The sequence below is a fragment of the Betta splendens genome, chromosome 10, assembly GCF_900634795.4.
Source record: "Betta splendens chromosome 10, fBetSpl5.4, whole genome shotgun sequence".
Classification (NCBI taxonomy): domain Eukaryota; kingdom Metazoa; phylum Chordata; class Actinopteri; order Anabantiformes; family Osphronemidae; genus Betta; species Betta splendens.
In genome coordinates this window covers 20,769,554-20,789,613 of record NC_040890.2, presented here as the reverse complement: position 1 = coordinate 20,789,613, position 20,060 = coordinate 20,769,554, and the positions used below count along the sequence as shown (strand labels likewise).

At 47.9% G+C, this 20,060-nt stretch overlaps 1 protein-coding gene across 3 annotated transcripts in view; it reads right to left on the bottom strand.

Moving 5' to 3' along the window:
• arap3 (ArfGAP with RhoGAP domain, ankyrin repeat and PH domain 3) overlaps positions 1-20,060 on the bottom strand; it is a 44,165-nt gene that overhangs the window by 7,101 nt on the left and 17,004 nt on the right. For all 3 annotated transcript variants that reach the window (XM_029164632.2, XM_029164630.3, XM_029164631.3), the window contains 4 exons: positions 19,940-20,008; positions 19,783-19,857; positions 19,552-19,669; positions 19,337-19,465 (listed from right to left, as the gene is read on the bottom strand). In XM_029164632.2, coding sequence (XP_029020465.1) covers positions 19,337-19,465; positions 19,552-19,669; positions 19,783-19,857; positions 19,940-20,008 — 391 coding nt within the window. The remainder of the gene's footprint in view (positions 1-19,336; positions 19,466-19,551; positions 19,670-19,782; positions 19,858-19,939; positions 20,009-20,060) is intronic.

Here is a 20,060-nt window from a genome sequence, read left to right as displayed (position 1 = left end):
GCACTCACATGAAAAAAGGACGACTCATTGTGGAAGGACGCTAAGTTGAGTGAGTCTTGAACAAATCATTTCTATTTCCTGTTCTGCTGACTGAGCTTAAGCAGCTGCTGCCATGTGGCGAGAGAAGGTACTGCATGGAACTAAACGAGTCGGTCACCAAGAGGACTCGTTCCTCCCGAGTCATATAAAGGATTAGTTCATATTGAACGCATTGTTCAGGAATTACACATCACTACCCTGGAGAGAGTATGGAAGTGTACGCTGCGGAGAGCAGCCGGCTGGTGAGCGAGGCTTTCCCCAAATACTGTGACAGTGCCCCAAGGGAGGAAAATTTTCACCGATTCGTTGCTGGTTTTGTTGATGATCACATGACTGTTGACTCTTCTGGACCCTCTGTTTACTCAATGAATGACAATAGCAGACTGTACAAAGCTTTGGATTGTGAGAATGGAGATAAGGCACTTAAATGATGGGAATCACGTTAAAGAGCAGAGGGGGTCCCAGAGCTGTGGAAGAGTGGGACCGAGCCTAGTGGGACATGCCAGTGTGCCTGTGGGGCTCGGGGATGCTAATAACACACCTTTGCATTTGATACAATTGATCACAACATTCTATTACAGAGACTAGAACATAGCATTGGAATTAAAGGAACAGTACTGGGATGGTTTAAATCCTGTTGAACAGATTCCAGTTTGTTGATGTTAACAACAAATCCTCCATATGCACAACGATTAGCTTTGGAGTACCACAGGGTTCTGTGCTTTCTGTGCATATGTATGTATGTATGGTTCACCAGAAGCAATAGAAAATGCTCTGTTTAAACGTATTGAGGACTTCCCAAAAACAACAAGCAAAGACTGGACAGACTTGAGTGATCTTTTGCAGCTAAAGCAGAAGGAGACCTACTGGGCCTCTCCTTCTTAGACACGGCAAGAGGTGCCAACCCTATTATACAGAAACTTCCATTTTGTCTGCAAGAGAAGTGGATATCACAGGCACGCAGTACAAACGGCAAAATCAGGTGCCCTATCTTCCCTTTGACTACTTCATAGACTTTGTCACCACCTTATATGATCCAAGCTTCAGTCTCCTCAGTCACACAGAAACAGCAACAAGAAAGGTAAGGACAGAGCAGGGACCATATGGACAACGCGAAATTGCTGTTCATAAAACAGAAGTGTTCCCAACATCCACAACAGACACCGACAGGGCTACAGCAAAGTAAGGTAATGCTAATGAACTGTGTCCACTACACAAAAAGCCACACCCCCTGTTCAAATGCCATGCGTTTAGAAAGAAACCTCTCGAGGAACGCAAGGCATTCCTGAAAGAGAACAATGTGTGTTTTAAATGCTGCTCTTCATCGCATATGGCAAAGAACTGTAAGATAGACAAAAGCCCACCTACCCCGCACAAGTTGAGGACGAGTGCAGGAGTAAAAAAGTTGTCAGGCAGGAAGGCTAGTGGTTACCAGTTAAAGGCACTAGATGACACTGTCTGCACCCCACTATCAAGCTTAACAGAGTGTAGTGACATTCCCAACAACAGAGAAGAAATTCCTACCCCAGAGGCAGCTCAGTATCACCCCCACTTGAAGTCAATCTCACACCTCATTCGAGACCTTGACCCACGAGCTCCCATCATAGCTCTTTTAGGAAGGGATATCCTGAGGCTACACAAAGTACACAAACAGATAAATGGTTCTCACGATCAACCCTTTGCACAGAAGTAAGACTTAGGGTGGGTTATCATTGCCAATGTGTGTTTTGGTAGCGTACATAGGCCAAAGTCAGTTAGTGCCTTTCTCACGTATACCACAGACCTACAATGCCACACTCTCTTTAAACCATATCCTCACAGCTTTAATGTAGATGAGAAGTATGGTGATGTCCAAGCCCCTTTACCAGACTCTGCAAACCAAGCTGCTTATGAAACTGATAATTTAGGTGTATTCCAGCAGACAAATGACGACTATAAAATAGCCCATTCAATCCAGGACATCATATTCATGCAGTTGATGGACGAAGGACTTGAAGGACATGAAAGATGTAAACAATAGTTGGGTAGCCCCACTACCTTTCAAGACGCCACGCAGACGCCTCCCTGACAACAGACTATTGGCTCTGAAACGTCTCATGTCTCTCAAGTACAGCTTTCCATAGTCTACACCGCTCTGTACAAGCAGATGAGCTCCATGTTGAACCAGATGTGACCAACTTTGTGCTGCAGGACTTTTATGTGGATGATGGACTGAAGTCAGTGCCTACAATAGAAGCTACTATAAGTCTGCTGAAAAGAACACGAGATGTACTTGCAAAGTCAAATCTAAGGCTACACAAGATCACAGCCAACAATAAGGAAGTCATGGAAGCCTTCCCATCCAGTGATCGTGCCGACGAACTCAAAGACCTGGACTTGGATGCTGATGTGCTACCAATGCAGCCCAGCCTGGGAATTAGTTGGGACATTCAGGCAGACACATTCCATTTCAATGTCTCGAGTGACATAAAGCCTTATACCAGAAGAAGTGTTTTATCCACAATCAACAGCCTGTACGATCCACTTGGATTTGTGGCGCCTGTCACGATTCAAGGCAGAACAATCCTGAGAAAGATTAAAGCAGAAAGAGGGGACTGAGATGCTCCGTTACCCAAGGACATGAAGGATGCCCGGACATCTTGGAGAACATCCTTAGCTGAACTCTCTGCTCTATCTATTCCCAGACGCTATACAGAAGCTTCACCATCAGCTGTTCTTAGAACAAAGTTGTGTGTCTTCTTTGACGCATCAGTAAAAGCCATTGCTGCATCAAAACCAGAGTGATGCGCATCAGGAGGTCGTCCAGACCAGACCAGTGGCACTATTAACCATCAGAGAAGTGTGGTAAATTCTGTTCCTCCTATGGAGTTATTTCTGTCCATTGCAACAAATGTCAAGTTGACCGTGGTGTCAGATTGGCCACTAAAACAAATAAACTGCTGCAGCTGAGTAAACATGGACTTTCGATGGACACGTAGGCACTCACTGGTTGCATCAACAACACAGCTTTAAAAAGTGGGCATTGGGAGATGTTTCTTAGAGTGCTTCGCAGAGGGTCTACTGCAGTCACCCAGCTGACCTTTTTCGACCTCTCAGTTTGTTCTGCAGACGAACCTCCAGGTGAATTCGGCCACCACCTCTCTCATGAAAATTCTGTAATTGTACTATTTCATTATGTGTAATAAATTCATTTGTTAATTTGAGCATAAAAGTTTGAGTCCGTGTGAAATCTCTGATAAGGTCGGACCATCAAAATACACGACAAAATGGCGTCACGAACACAGGCGTGAGGAGCTGTGTCCAGAACCAACCTTCATCAGTGAAGGTAAATAGCGCTTAAAGCTTTTACGTGACGATTCTCTGTGTTCGAGACAGTGTGAGCAAATGTTGGTAAGATTAGAGAAATCTGATCATTAAATTCTGATTTGGCTGCTTCTAGTAAAGTATCTGTGTGGGAGAGACAAAGAGAGGCGGTGGAGAATTTACCTGTGCTTATATTGCTGTAAATAACTGCTTTGCATAACCAACTGCTTTGTGTGTATGTGCTATCTTGCGCTTGGGGAAAAATGACATGGCCTATTGACCTGTCATGATTCATGTCAAGAGACCCGTGCCTGATAACCTGACCGTGAGTTTGCCTGATCCTTGTCTGTACTTTTGCCGAGCCTGCTCGTGTACCGAACCCTGCCTGGACATTGAATCAGAGATTGCCTGCTCCTTTGTATACTGTTTCATTGATCGACCTGTGTATGACCTGGACCGTCTGACCCTGCTTTGTCTAATAAACCTGTGCCTAATCACCATCGTGTTCTGCGCCGTGCATGTGGGTCCGACACCTGCCCAAGCCTGACAGAACAATCTGGCCAGAAATGGACTCCGCCGGTGCTGAGAACTTCCGAGCACAGCTTATGGCTCAGGAGCAACGAGCAGCAGAACAGGAGGAGAAAACCAACGCCGCTCTCCAGAGATTGGCCGAGTGCGTCCTGCGACAGGAAACGGCGATGGCAGGACTGACTGAGGCAATGAATCGCTTGACTCAGAGCTCGATGGGAGAGACGAGACCGACTCCGAGCGCCACTGCCGCGGCTGCGCCCTTGGCCGCAGCGGTTCCCTTGGCCGTCGCTCCGGACGCCAGGCTGGGCGCCCCGATACGGTTCTCTGGTGAGTCAGGAGACTGTCGAGCATTTCTCACGCAGTGTGAGATTCATTTTGAGCTACATTCACCCGCGTTCCCATCGGAACGTGCTCGAGTGGCATACGCTATTTCGCATCTGACGGGGGACGCGGAAGCATGGGCGACAGCAGAGTGGCAAAACGGCTCCCCCTGCGTGTGCACATTCGCCGCCTTCGCTACTGCATTGAAACAGATCTTCCAGGAAGTCACCCCGGGACGCGAGGCGGCTCAGCGGCTGGTGAACATTCGGCAGGGCGGTAGATCGACGGCGAAATACGCGATCGAGTTCCGTACGCTAGCCGCGGAAGCAGGCTGGGACGCCACCGCATTGGGTGACGTATTCATCCGCGGACTCTCTCGGCGGGTCAAGGACTGCTTGGCGGCGAGGGATTTGCCCAGCAATTTGGACGCTCTGATCGCCCTGGCGATACAAATTGACCGTAGGCTGGGGAGCAACGAACGGGAGCACCATCGAGAGGAAAGGCTGCGGGAGGACCGTCGACTCCGCACTTCGAGTCCCAGGAGGGGGCAGCGTGAGCCTGGCGGCCAGACCGTTCCCCGGAACCCGGAAGTTGGACCGACGCCAGAGGAGCCGATGCAGATCGGACGCGCACGGCTTACAGAGGAAGAGAAGCGGCGTCGACGCTCCCAGAGACTGTGCATGTATTGCGGTCAGGCCGGACATTTCGCCTTGCACTGCCCGCTAAAAGACATGGCTCATCGCTAGCGCGGAGGGTAGCGGTGAGCCGAACGGTTTTAGGTAGCGCCTCCGCTCGCTCACTACCAACTGTGACATTGGTTTCCAGTACCCGTTCCGTCCAGCAGGCGGTCCTCATTGACTCTGGAGCTGATGCCAGTCTGATGGACGCCGGACTCGCGGAACGACTGGGCATCGCGGCGCTCCCCCTGGCTTCTCCCGTGGAGACGGCAGCGCTGGACGGACGACGGCTCTGGAGAGTCACCCACCGCACCGAGCCGGTCATAATGACTTTTGCTGATACTCACACCGAGAGAATCACGTTTTTGGTCGTAGAGTCGTGCTACCACCCGGTGGTACTGGGCCACACATGGTTGAGACTGCACAATCCCACGCTTGATTGGCGCAAGGGGGAGGTGAGCCGATGGGACCCAGACTGTCTGAACACGTGCTTTCAGGCCTCAGTTTCCCAACAGGCACCTGCGGAGGCAGCGGCGACAGCCAGTGAGGAGATCGAGCAGGCCGATCTGACTGGAGTTCCTGATTGCTACCACGACCTTCGCACGGTATTCAGCAAGGCTCGAGCGACCTCTCTACCGCCCCACCGGAAACACGACTGCGCGATCAACCTGCGCCCAGGGACCACACCACCCAAGGGGAGGTTGTATCAGCTTTCTCCCAAGGAGAACCGGGCTATGAGGGAGTATCTGGACTCCGCGTTGGCCTCAGGTATTATTCGTCCCTCATCCTCTCCTGCGGGCGCAGGGTTCTTCTTTGTAGGGAAGAAGGACGGTTCGCTGCGGCCCTGTATTGACTACCGGGGTCTCAATGACATTACCATTAGACCCTCTTCCATTACTCTCCTCCGCCTTTGAGTTGCTAGCAGGAGCCACTCACTTCACAAAATTGGATCTCCGTAACGCCTACCATCTGGTACGGATCCGAGAGGGGGATGAATGGAAGACGGCCTTCAATACCCCGAATGGACACTACGAGTACCTCGTCATGCCCTTTGGCCTGACCAACGCACCAGCCGTCTTCCAGGCCTTCGTAAACGAGGTACTCGGCCCCATGATTAATGACTTTGTTTTCGTGTACCTTGATGACATTCTGGTTTTTTCTCGCTCCGAGGAGGAGCACATTGCACATGTCCGCCGGGTCCTCAGGAAATTACTTGAACACCGGTTATACGTGAAGGCCGAGAAGTGTGAATTTCACGCAGACCAGGTCTCCTTCCTAGGATTCATTGTTAGCAGGGACAGGATCGAGATGGATCCGGCCAAGACCCAGGCAGTCCAGGAGTGGCCGGTCCCCCAGAGCCGCAGGGAGGTGCAACGCTTTTTAGGATTCGCCAATTTCTATCGGAAATTCATCAGGAGGTTCAGCAGTATTGCCGCCCCACTGCATGCGCTAACCTCGTGTAAGACTGCTTTTCAGTGGACAGACGATGCAGAGGAGGCGTTTCAGCGTCTGAAACGCAGCTTCATCACGGCACCCGTGTTACGGATGCCCGACCCACAACGGCAGTTCGTGGTGGAGGTCGACGCGTCCAACTCCGGAGTTGGGGCCGTGCTATCCCAGAGGGATCCCACAGACGGTAGGATCCACCCATGCGCGTTCATGTCCCGTAAGCTATCCCCAGCCGAGCGTAATTACGACATCGGGGACCGAGAACTGCTCGCTGTGAAAGTGTCCCTAGAGGAATGGAGACACTGGCTGGAGGGGGCAGACCAGCCCTTCTTAGTGTACACGGACCATAAAAACCTCGAGTACCTCAGAACGGCGAAGCGGCTGAATTCACGCCAGGCTCGATGGGCACTGTTCTTCAGTCGTTTTAATTTTCATCTGTCCTATCGCCCGGGGTCAAAGAATGTGAAACCTGACGTTTTGTCTCGCCTGCATGACACTCAGCAGGATCCAGCTGAACCAGAGCCCATCCTACCACCCGGATGCCTGGTGGGGGCAGTCACATGGTCTGTGGAGCGTCGAGTACGGGAGGCCACCCGTGACCGTCCAGCCCCACGCGGCGTCCCGCCCAACCGGCTGTTCGTGCCACCCGACCTCAGGGGGGAGGTGATCCAGTGGGCTCACGCCTCACTGGTAAGTGGACATCCAGGGGTATCTGGCACCCTGTTTAGGTTGGGAGAACGGTTCTGGTGGCCGACTGTGAAGAAGGACGTCCAGGAATACGTCGCGGCATGTCCCACGTGCGCCATGGGCAAGGCGTCGCATCAGCGACCGGCCGGCCTGCTGCGTCCTCTGCCGGTACCGCACCGCCCATGGTCGCACATAGCTCTAGACTTTGTCACCGGTTTACCACCCTCCCAGGGGAAGACAGCCGTCATGACGGTGGTAGATCGCTTCTCCAGGTTAGCCCACTTTATTTCATTACCCAAGTTGCCGTCAGCCAAGGCTACGGCCCAGGCCATGCTCGAACATGTATTTAGACTCCATGGCTTTCCTACAGACATTGTATCGGACCGAGGCCCCCAATTCGTCTCGCGATTTTGGCGAGAGTTCTGTACTCTCCTAGGGGCAGAGGTTAGTTTATCGTCGGGGTACCACCCCGAATCCAATGGACAGGCCGAACGGGCCAATCAGCAGCTGGAGGTGGGATTGCGGCTCCTCGCCTCCAGAAACCCGGGGTCATGGGCCAGCAAACTCGTGTGGGTGGAGTTCGCCCATAACACGTTGCCTTGCGCCTCCACCGGACTAACTCCGTTTCAGTGCGCCTATGGGTTCCAGCCACCGTTGTTTCCGGCCTTGGAGGAAGAGGTCCACGTCCCGTCGGCACACGCTCTGGTTCGGCGCTGCCGCCTCACATGGTTGCAGGCACGGCGCACCATGTTGCAGGCACGGGACCAATACAAGCGGGCGGCCGACCGTAAGCAGACACCGGGGCCAGAGTACAAGGTGGGTGACCAGGTCTGGTTATCCACCAGGGACCTCAGGTTGCAGGCTCAGACCCGTAAGTTAACCCCTAAATTCATTGGTCCATATACGATATCACGCATCATTAACCCTGTTTCTGTGAGGCTCTCATTGCCCAGGACTATGAAGATACACCCCACCTTTCATATCGGCCGTCTCAAGCCCTATAGATCGTGCCCCATGATCCCTCCTCACCAACCGCCTCCTCCTCCTCGGATCGTGGACGGAGGTCCTGTCTACACGGTCCGGGACCTCCGCGACTGCAGACGCCGGGGTCGGGGCTTCCAGTATCTGGTCGACTGGGAGGGCTACGGGCCGGATGAACGTTCTTGGGTGCCGGCCCGGGACATATTGGACAAGTCCCTCATCAGGGACTTTCACGCTGCTCATCCTGAGGCCCCGTCCCCGGACGGGATGGGGCAACATGACCAAGGCTCAGCTGCCGAGGAGGACTCCGGCGCTGGTCCCTCCTCCTGATGTCCTCCCTCCGCCCACCCTGCTTCGTCATCCGGCCGAGGGGGGGGATTCGAGCCCTCCTCCTACTACCGCCCTCCACCCGCCCTGGGCGGAGGGGGGAGGGGCTCGTTGGCGCCGTGGAAGACGCCGTAGGAGGGGGGGTACTGTCATGATTCATGTCATCTGGCACATCCTGTTTTATTTTGTTAACTTCCTGTCACTCTCCGGTTCTCATTACCCACACCTGTTGCCAATCAGTAATTAGTATCAGTATATAGCCTCCACCTCTCACAGACTCCAGTTGCCAGATTGTTAGTTTCCGTACTCTTTCCAGCATTCTCTTGTTAGCTACTCGTGTTTTGACCTTGATCGCCTTGACCCTTGATTCCTGCCTGAACCCTGCATATCCTGCTACCTGTGAGAGACCCGTGCCTGATAACCTGACCGTGAGTTTGCCTGATCCTTGTCTGTACTTTTGCCGAGCCTGCTCGTGTACCGAACCCTGCCTGGACATTGAATCAGAGATTGCCTGCTCCTTTGTATACTGTTTCATTGATCGACCTGTGTATGACCTGGACCGTCTGACCCTGCTTTGTCTAATAAACCTGTGCCTAATCACCATCGTGTTCTGCGCCGTGCATGTGGGTCCGACACCTGCCCAAGCCTGACATGACCTCTAGAAGTTACGTAGGTTAACTTGAGGCAGGCGACGTTTGGAAAATCTAAAGTATGGGCGTTGTAGTCTGCATTCGGATAAAATAAATTTAAGGCTGTGTAAGTTCTGTGTCGACGCTGGAAAATTTGGTCCAGGTATTGAGCGGGGTCACTGAACCATACCTCGTTGAGCGGCTGTTAAATTAAAGGGAAAGACGTACGGTACCGGCATCGGTAGACAGTGCGGCCTCGGTGCAACGGGTTGTGAAATTCGGTAAATTTGACCTGCTCGATAGAATCGAAATTTATTAGGCACTGTAGGCTTGTGTGATGTATTGGGAATCTACATTAAGCTTGGAACGGATCAATCCAAGTGCAGAGCTTCCCAAGGTTTGTGAGGCCTGGTAACATAGGGATAACCGGTAAAAGCGCTTTGAGTCGACGTGTTAGTATTGCGCAAGTATAGTTAAGTTGGGGTGAGTATATGTTTAGTATATGTTAATGCATTTAAGGATAGTGTGATAAGTGCTAAGTTGTTGCGGTGTTAATAATAATTAACAGGTGTCGAGGTAATAACATTTGAGTCTGTGTCGGTAAAAAACCTTGAGTGTGTGTTAATAATTGACAGTGTGCGTTCCCTTTTGGTCCTTTGGAGCAGAGAGTGTGTGTGTAACGGGGGAGCTAAAGCCTCACTGTTCAGGGTCTGTGTGTGTGTTTGTTAGTTTTTGAACAGTCTGGGAAGAGCCGTGGGGTGAGTGCTGTCTAGATTACATTTTCGAACGTTTTGATCATTCTATCATTTTTGATAATTCTAATATTTTTTAGTGTCCCGTGTGGACATTGGGGTAATCATTGTTTGAAATAATCTGCGTATTTTAGAACGATGTTTCCACACTGTGGTTGGGACTGGTCAAGCAGGTCACAGATTGTGTGCATATTGCGGCCTCCTGGTTTGGTTAAAAAAGAAAAAGGGGGGAGGAGTGAATTGGGACTCCAAATTGGGCCCAGAGACGTTAGCTTTTTTCCTCTTCGGGTATTCACTTCTCCTGTCTGTGTGTGTGTGTGTGTGTGTGTGTGTGTGCGTGTGTGTGAATACTGCCCAGAGCAGGAAGTCAAATGATCATCACATTCTATTACAGACACTAGAACATAGAATCGGGATTAATGGAACAGCATTGGGATGGTTTAAATCCTATTTGTTGAACAGATTCCAGTTTGTTCATGTTAATGATAAATTCTCCACACGCACAAGGATTAGCTATGGAGTTCCACAGGGTTCTGTGCTGGGTCCAATTCTGTTTAGCTTATACATGTCTCCTCTAGGTGAGATTATTAGAAAGCATTCTATTAATTTTCATTTTTACGCAGATGATACTCAGCTATACATGTCCTTGGAACCAAATGAAACAGATCAACTAGTCAAAATTCAGGGTTGTTTAAAAGACATCAAATCCTGGATGTCCCAAAACTTCCTTCAACTAAACTCAGATAAAACCGAGATTCTTATTGTTGGGCCTAAAAATCTGAGAGAGACACTATTAAGTCAGATAGCCACCCTGGATGGCATAACATTAGCTTCAGATTCTACTGTGAGGAACCTTGGTGTCATGTTTGACCAGGATCTCTCTTTTACATCATACATTAAACAAATCTCCAGAACCGCCTACTTCCACCTTAGAAATATAGTTAAAATCAGAAGCATCCTCTCTCAGAGCGATGCAGAGAAACTGATCCATGCATTTGTTACCTCTAGGCTGGACTACTGTAACTCCTTACTCATAGGATGTCCTAACAGCTCCTTAAAAAGCCTACAGCTCATTCAAAATGCTGCAGCCAGAGTTCTGACAGGACTTAGAAAGAGAGATCACATTTCTCCTACATTAGCTTCTCTGCACTGGCTACCTGTAAAACATAGGATAGAATTTAAAATTCTCCTACTCACATACAAAGTACTCAATGATAAAGCTCCTTCTTATCTTAAAGACCTTATAGTTCCTTATGCTCCCAGCAGAACACTTCGTTCTCAGAGCGCTGGGCTACTTGCGGTTCCTAGAGTGTTTAAATGTAGAACAGGGGGCAGAGCTATTAGCTACCAAGCTCCTCTCCTCTGGAACCAGCTCCCTCTTCAGGTTCGAGAAGCTGACACACTCTCCACCTTTAAGATTAGGCTTAAAACCTTCCTTTTTGATAAAGCTTATAGTTAGAGATGGTTCAGGTCACTGGCAATTATTGTTAGTCACAGGAACCATCTCTTAGTTAAGCTGCAATAGACATAGACTGCTGGGGGACTTAATTTATACACTGAGCTCCTCTGTTTCCTTCTACCTCCTCTGTCCCATAACCTCCCATCATTGTCCCATGTTTAACTAACCTTGTCTCTTTCTGTCCAGTAGTTGTGCTTCTCTCCTCTCCCCCCCCCCCCCACCCCCACTCTTTCTCCCTCTCTGTCCTCACCCACAGGTATCATTGGACTCAAAGTTTGGTGTCTGTGATGGGCAGCTGCGGATCCAACCATCCTGCCTGCATCCAGTCCCTGGTCCTACCATCCTGCCTGTGCTCTGTTGTTGCTTGTTGTTGCTTGTTGCTGTTGCTGTGCTTTTCTATCTCTCTATCCTCTCACCCCAACCGGTCGAGGCAGATGGCCGCCCACATCCAGTCTGGTTCTGCTGGAGGTTTCTTCCTCGTTAGAGAGGGAGTTTTTCCTCTCCACTGTTGCTGTCAAATTAAATGCTTGCTGTATGTGGGATTTGTTGGGTTTAGTTGTGTGAGGTTTTAAACCTTACTTTGTAAAGTGCCTTGAAATAACTTTGTTGTGATTTGGCGCTATATAAATAAAATTGAATTGAACTGAATTGAAATAAGTCAAGTATGATAAAAAATAAAAGTATAATAAGCCCATTAACATTCATTCCTGGTCAGTCCATTTAAGTGTGTCACATACATACCTATACATATGCCCTATATTCATATTATGAATCGCGCCGGTTGCTTTCTTCTCCAGATATAGGAATAATGAGAAAACATCCTCTCTTTTCTGAGGAGATTCAGAAGTATTCGAAGAAATAGAATAAGCGAACGCATAAGGCTACGTCACCCTGGCCAACAGAGGGGACATTTGATCTGAGGCAGTGGGTTGAGATCAAATCTGTGAAGTTAGGCCTTGAACGGGAACGAGAAAATGCAGTGTTGCATTTTATTAGCTGTGCGAAAATGATGGCCAAAAAGACGGCTCAATGTTGTAATAATCAATCTAATCAGATCACTATAATTAAGTCTCTTTCAGATGCGGGATGAGTTATTAGAACTGCCCGACGTTTGTTTAAAAACAGAAAATAACAATTGGAAATTCCTGCAGTGAAAGTTAGATCACTGTGGGCTGGGTCAGATGAGGAATTAGTGTGTGTGGGTGACGAACAGGTAAATGAGGTTTCTGATGGACTTCCTCTGCTGGTCAAAGGGGCAAAGCGTCAAAATCTGCCCTGGCCTTCAAGACCAGATCAGAATGATCTGAATGACACTGTGGAACTGTGCAACATGTCAGTAGAACAAATAACTGACCATGTGATTCATGCTGTTGAGCTGCGTCAAAAGCAGGCAAAAGAGGCAGTGAAAGAAGCAACACGAGCTCAACCAGCCAGCGTGCCTCAGACCCCACCTACACCACCAGGCATGGCCACACCTCAGGTGATCTACATTCTACCAGGAGGGTGGACAAGACGACCTCCTATGAGGAGAGAAGGGACTCCTCCAGGCCGAGAAGCAAGACGAGGATGCTGTGGAAAAACTGTGAACTGCTTCCAGTGTGGGAGGTATGGACATGTGCAATGCCAGTGATGGAACAAGAGTCCACCTGGACGGCCAAGGAAGGCTGAGGCTGAAGCAGGGCCACTGAGACAGTGCGGGCTGGCAGACATGAACTGTGTCGATGGACATTATCAAAAGCCAAAAAGCCGGAGGCCTCTGAATCTGTGTTCTCACCTTGCTGCACACTTTAGTACTTTGAGACTCAGACAAACATCTAAATTAAAAAAATAAAATAAATAAATAAATAAATAAGTCGTATCGATGAAAATAACTTAAAGCTGCCAAAAGCTTAAAAATAAAAATAAAATATTCCAATTTTACAAGGCAAGGGAAAGGTATAGAGAATATTTCAAAACAAAGTTCCCAATTCACTCACTCTGCTGTTCAAATGCTTCACCTGATGCTCAGTGGTTGACTGTGTTTTATCCTAAGAGGTTTGGCTATATGTGGGTCTATATGAACTTTCTTTAGTAAGTTACAATATTTTAGTTGTAGTTTTTATCCACAGATGTTACAGTATGTTGTCATTAGAGACTCAGATTGTCACGGGGGAAATTACAATTAGATGCAGTAGTGATTGTGGGGATGTTTGTATTTCTAGGTTTATTGCTTTGTGCAACAGGTTCAACAGGTTGTGTTATGTCTAATGTGTCATCTCTGATAGGTTGTGATGATGCAGCTTATTTAGTCTGTACGTTAATTTCGTCATAGAGTCACTTAGTGCATGCATTTACAGCACTTCCTGAATTAAATAAGTTTTATCGCAGTGATTCTGTCTTCTTCATCAGGTTAGTTACTAAAGCTCAATCCTTCTTGTTTAGCTGTCAGCTGACATCGAGGGTGTAACCTTGAAGTTTAGATGCTGTATAAGGTTCTTAATTTCACTTATTAAGTCCCAGTAAGGATAGATAAGTAAGGGTAAGAAATGATTTTTAGGGGTTGTACTAATGTGCCCATCTTAAGTTAGTGATTCGATTGTCCTCACTTTCTAAATTAGTAATTTGTATAATCACTTGGATGCAGTATGTGTGTATGGGAAGTATGAAAATGAAAATGAATGACAGAAGACTTGTATGTGTGGCGTCTGCTGTGGGACTATTCTTCTATTCTGTTTCTGTTGTGTCTCATCCCAAGTTGGCGAACTTATTCAAAGGAGGCCTATTGGTTCAAAAGTTGGTGTTTGAGTCGGTTCATATGTTGAATTGGAGTGTAAATAGCTTGCGAAGAGGATGATCTCAGCAGGATTCCTAGTGGAGTGAGAGAAAAAGAGATGGCAGCATGGTATAGTATGTGAGGGAGGAAAGGAGTTCAAGGAGTGAAGGAAAAGGAAAGTGTGAATGTTGACAATAGAGAGATGAAACAGTGCTGTGAACCTTGCATTTCAGGGTGTAGCTTGTAAAAAACATGCAGAACGCATAAAACTAACATTGCATGAAGCTTTGCTTGACAGAATAGTGTTTTAATGCATCAACCAGTGACCTACGTTTTTATGTAAAACAGATAATTAACAAACGCAGGAGTGCTGTGTTGTTCCATTGCAGGAAAGAAGAGGTCAAAGAAGATCAAACTCCGGATCACTGATGGGCCCTGAGTAACACTGCTAACTCATTTAGCAGAACAAGGTCACAGGCTAGCCTTTCTAAATTATAGTTCTCATAGAGCAAGAGGTTTCTCTCTTAGCTCACATGCACGATAAAAACCCTGAGCTCATGACAATGACATGACTGACTGATATATGCGCTACGGACTGACCATGACAAATGTCAATGATGTTTATTGTTGTTGATTTTATATAATGAGGGTTTAACCATTTTCATTCTGCATCTCAGTGTGTTGTTGTACACAGGAAGCTTATATTAACAACTTCAACCCTTCTCTGCGGAGCAGCAGTGGAGAAACTGTGTCAGCATAAACATCTCGCTTAAACTGATTTTCCTTCCTAACCGATTTCTCTCCTACCCTTAACCTCCGTCCACAGGTTACTTCAGTATCAGAAGAGGGTCTTCTATCTTCTGACCTGCTACCAATTGGTTATTTTATATTCTCTGGTTTCCTGATTTCTACACGACGGTCTGGGACAAAAGCAAACTATATGTTCTATTCAGTCTAACCCTAACCCTAGCTCTGTAGGATGGTTTATGCTGCACTATGGTGCAGATCTTTCTGCCTCTCAGCTATCAGCTCTCAGGTCCAGCTGGAGCACCAGTCTGAGGGGGACAGAGGATGGTGCAGCAGAAGTGTGCTGGAGCCCTGGCTAATCTGGAAGCTAGTGACTCGGTGTGAGGACCACAAGTGAGCTGGGCCAACTGGGTCGGCTAGCAGAGAGGCTAGGCATCAGATGAGCTTCCCAGGACAACGCAGAGGGTGCAGTGCCACAGCTTCCATTACAACCATGATGGAAGAGCCACTGGAGCCGAAGGAGCCGATGGAGAGTCCAATTAATCCAATTCCAGCTAGACCAAGACTTCTCACTCACTTAATATTGTGGGGCTGCGCGGACCAACACAGCTATAGGAGGCGGAACAACGTGGGAGCACAGACCTTCAAGACTGACTGTTGCTGCGTGTGAGGATCACCTGTTGGAGCTGAAAGAAGAGCCTAGGCAAAAGGAGACGTCCTAGGCAAAGGACGAGCTGGAGCTGAAGTTGAAACCTGGGGATCCGGTGTATATCAAGGGGTTTTAGGAGAACGTGGGACCATGCCCGACATGAAGGTCCCAACATGTTGGTCAAGACGACCTCGAGAGCAGTTCAAGTTAAAGGCTCTCCCACCTGGTATCATCTGAACCACTGTGTTAAAGTATCAGAGGGGGAAATGGGGAACCCTAAGACTGATGTTTAGTAAAAATGGTTTATGATAGTCAGGTTAATCATTGTATGAATAATGATACCTGTGTTGTTTGATATAATGCATCTAATTGACCTGCCATGAGGGTCCAAGTGTGTTTATAAACTTGTCAGTAATTTGTTTTTGTGTTTATTTTTAGAGGCAGGTACCGGATTCACCTGTGAAACATTCGGAGGTCATCAAGCTGGGAGGCGTCCAGGAGGCATCCGAACTAGATGCCCGAGCCACCTCAACTGGCTCCTCTCGATGTGGAGGAGCAGCGACTCTACTCCGAGCTCCTCCCGGGTGACAGAGCTCCTCACCTTATCTCTAAGGGAGCGCCCAGCCACCCTGCGGAGGAAGCTCATTTCAGCCGCTTGTATCCGTGACCTTGCCCTTTCGGTCATGACCCAAAGCTCATGACCATAGGTGAGGGTAGGAACGTAGATTGACCGGTAAATTGAGAGCTTTGCCTTTCGGCTCAGCACCCTCTTCACCACGACGGACCAATACACCGACCGCATTACTGCAGCCGCCGCACCGATCCATCTGTCAAACTCACGCTCCTTCCTTCCCTCACTCGTGAACAAGACCCCAAGATACTTGAACTCCTCCACTTGAGGCAGGAACTCTCCTCCAACCTGGAGAGAGCAAACCACCTTTTTCCGGTCGAGAACCATGGCCTCAGATTTGGAGGAACTGATTCTCATCCCAGCCGCTTCACACTCAGCTGCAAACCGCCCCAGCGCACGCTGGAGGTCCTGGCCTGATGAAGCCAACAGGACAACATCATCTGCAAAAAGCAGAGATGCTATCCTGTGGTCCCCAAACCAGACCCCCTCCGGCCCCTGGCTGCGCCTAGAAATTCTGTCCATAAAAATAATGAACAGAACCCGTGACAAAGGGCAGCCCTGCCGAAGTCCAACATGCACCGGGAACAGGTCTGACTTATTTCTGGCAATGCGAACCAAGCTCCTGCTCCGGTTGTACAAAGACCGAACAGCCCTTTGATCAAAACGTAGACCCTGATATTCGACCCGTAGTCTCTACCTTCAGCACTAAAACATCCTGTAGGCACTTAGGATCACAATGTTTCCCCAAGTTCTCGACGTGGAAGTCGCTGTGTTGAGCACTGACTCGGCTTGTCCATACAGTATAGCTCATCATCACATAGAGACGGAAAGAGTGAACAGCAGTTGCAAAGGGTGGCACTACTGTACAGGCAAGCACACAGGAATATGGCTAAGCAACAACCATAATTATTCGAACAGTTCAACAGGAAATCTAAAAACAAGAAAGGGAATGTATTGAAAAGAGAGAGAGGCTGCCAAAAACAAGCCCCCTCAGGAACCTAGATCTTTTCTTCAACCCACATGGTCTGCTGAGAGTGGGAGGACGCCTCCAGCACTCAACCATGACACTAAGTGAAAAGACTCCCCTGATTATCCCCGGCAAACATCACATTGCGACCCTGCTCATCTGACATCATAATGAACAAGTCCATCATCAATGTCATCACTTCATGGAAGGAGCTGTCCGCTCAGCTGGATACTGGATGGTTGTTGGGAAAAAAAGAGTTAGTAGCATCATCTACAAATGCGTAACCTGAAGGAAACTCAGAGCCCCACTCAACGTACAAAAAATGTGTGATTTCCCCCCTGATCGTTTGTCATTGCTCCTTCCCTTCACGAATGTTGGCCTAGACACGTTTGGCCCTGGCATGTTTCCTTCCTGGCAAAGAGTTAAAGATACCTTCATACATGGACAACTCTGATGTGAAGTCTTATCTGACGAACCACAGCTGTATGTGGAGCCTCAACACCCCTCATGCGTCTCACCAAGGCGGAGTCTGGGAAAGAATGATAGGACTAACACGGAGGATTCTGGACCCAATGTTCCTCCAATTGAAAGATAAGCTCACACACGAGGTCCTGGTTATCTTTATAGCTGAGGCTGCAGCGATCATAAACGCTAGACCGCTCATTCCTGTGACAACGGATCCTGAAGACTTTCATTCATACTGACACCAGCAGCTCTTTTGACACAGATGGTGAGCATTCTGTCTGCCCCTGCTGAAAACGTTAGAGTCAAGGACCTCTACAAGTCTCAGTGGCGACAAGTTCAGCACTTGCCCAACACTTTCTGGGATCGCTGGAAGAAACAGTTCCTCCCGATGTTGCAGGTACGGAAGAAATGGCAGTCTACTCTTCCACATGTTCAACCCGGGAGTGTTGTTCTGCTTAAAGACATTCAAGTGCCTAGAAATGAATGGCCTCTTGTACTCATTACACAGACTTTCCCTGGTAAAGATGCAAAAGTGCGCCAGGTAGAAGTGAAGGTACTTAGAACTGTAGGTTTTTTTCTCTTGCGAAGAGTGAGTGTTTCTTCTGCCTCCAGATGCTAACTGAGAAATTGTTATATAAGTATACGTGCCGTGTATTCATGTCAGGCGGGAAGTGTTCTACCCAATTGGCAGTGTATTCTTTAATTTGAGTTTTTTTAGGGTTTGAGAATCTAATGTTCTTCTGCAGCACCAGTGTCTAGGAAGTGACGCACGAGCAGGAAACAGTAATTGTTATTTTCCCGGCTAAATAGTCCCAGTTCTTCAAGGGGAGAGCTTTTGTGGGACTGTAATTTTACTACAGTTTGTTAAGGACTTTCAAACATTGCTGCTCCGCTGAGCCGTTTGATTGATAAAAATGTGCCCTTTGAATGGTCCACTGCTTGTCACAAATCTTTTCACCACCTTAAGCATGTGTTGTGGCTCATGAGCGTCAAAAACTGTATCACAATGATGCTTTGCATCACTAGCCTTTTGAGCAACCCAGTTGAGAGCCTCGTTGGAAGGGCCCGTACAAGAGGGTACAGGATTCATGGATTCATGTGATGAACCAGGGCTGATTTACAGGATTGTAAATCCTTTTAATGCTGAAGAGAGAGCTCAGGTGGAGCATCACAATAGTTTGAGCCCTTATTCATTGCCTGTTACTCAAAACCAGCCTCTGTCAGAAGTCCAAAGTCAACAGTCTGTGTCGATGGAGTTTTTCGACCCCCTGGCCATTTAAAAGATTTTTGATGTGTTAGTTGTTTTACTTCTGTGTGTGGGATCTGGAGCCAGGACAGAGCAGTAAGCCCTGAATAAGTGTAAATATATTGGACCTTTTACTATTTTACCTTGTGCTGTGAAGTTTGAGTACTGGTTTGAATTGATGCTTGGCGTATTTTGTGCTGGAGTGCCATTATTGTGTATCATCAGAGACTCTTTGAAGGAACAACTGTCTGGTTTTGCCAGCCACTAACACCAGATGAAGACAAGAAGAGGGTTTGGCTAAAGGATAAATTTGTGTCTTTCAACTTTCTGCTTTGATCCAAACTAAAAAGCTGCTGAACAACTTAGAAAAGATGTCTTTATACATACACGCTGTTAAAATAGAACCTTTTGTTAAAAATGTAAAGCAATGTCCTAACGTTAGTCTGTAAAGGAGGAGTACAGCAGCAGCTTGTTACTGTAGATTTGTCAGATTGCAGTGCATTCTGAGTGTTGTAGGATATGACTATTTTCACACACGATACTGCCGCTCTTTCCTGTTTTCTCTGAACTTAGACCATCAATGGTAAACATTTTTGCACATTTTAGCTGATAAAATATCCAATTTTTTTCATTTTCAGCTGTGAAGTATCCCTTTAATTCTTCAGTGAAAACTGACTGACAGAGAAACTGTCCCAGTACTGACATTAAGCTGGGTTGGACCTACAGGTTAGGATGTTGATGCCTTCTCCTTTGGGAACCCTCTTCACAACCAGGTAGGCTGAGCTTGGGTCAGCCATTTTGCACCACTGCAGAGCCTGCTCCAGAACTCTGTCTTTGGGATGCAATGGACGCTCTGAAAAAACATCAAACAAATGTCAGATAGCAGAAGAGCTCCTGGTGTTTCAGAGAAAGAGTCCAAACATCGTAGTGCTCTCTTACCCAGCTGTCCATCTTCAATGGCCTCAAACGTCATCCACACATCTTTGTCTCCAGGTGGGACATTCTTCATGTACAGAACCTGATTGGTCAGCTCCTCAGCACACATGGTGGGGGACACCTGCAACGGTCAGAGGTCACAGGGTGACAACATGGACTGATTACAGCACCTTTATAATAAAAGCAGCATGTCTATGTGATTAGTGAGCATCAGCAGCATTAACGAGGTCGTACTTTGAGAGTAATGCAGCAGTCTGGTATCTTCATCTCCAGATATACTTCAATGATTAAGTCACCAGCCTGAGAAAGCTGCACACAAACGCTTCGTTAGCACCAACTGTCTTTGATTAGGATTAAGATTAAGATGCTACATTCAGAAAGAGGAACCCACCTGTGTGTCTTTCCAGGTAGTGATGAGGCTGATTTCCAGCTCGATCTGAGTCTGATGCTCCTCATCAATCTGAAATGACCACACGGTCAGTGTGTCCAGTTAGAAACAAAACCCACCTTAC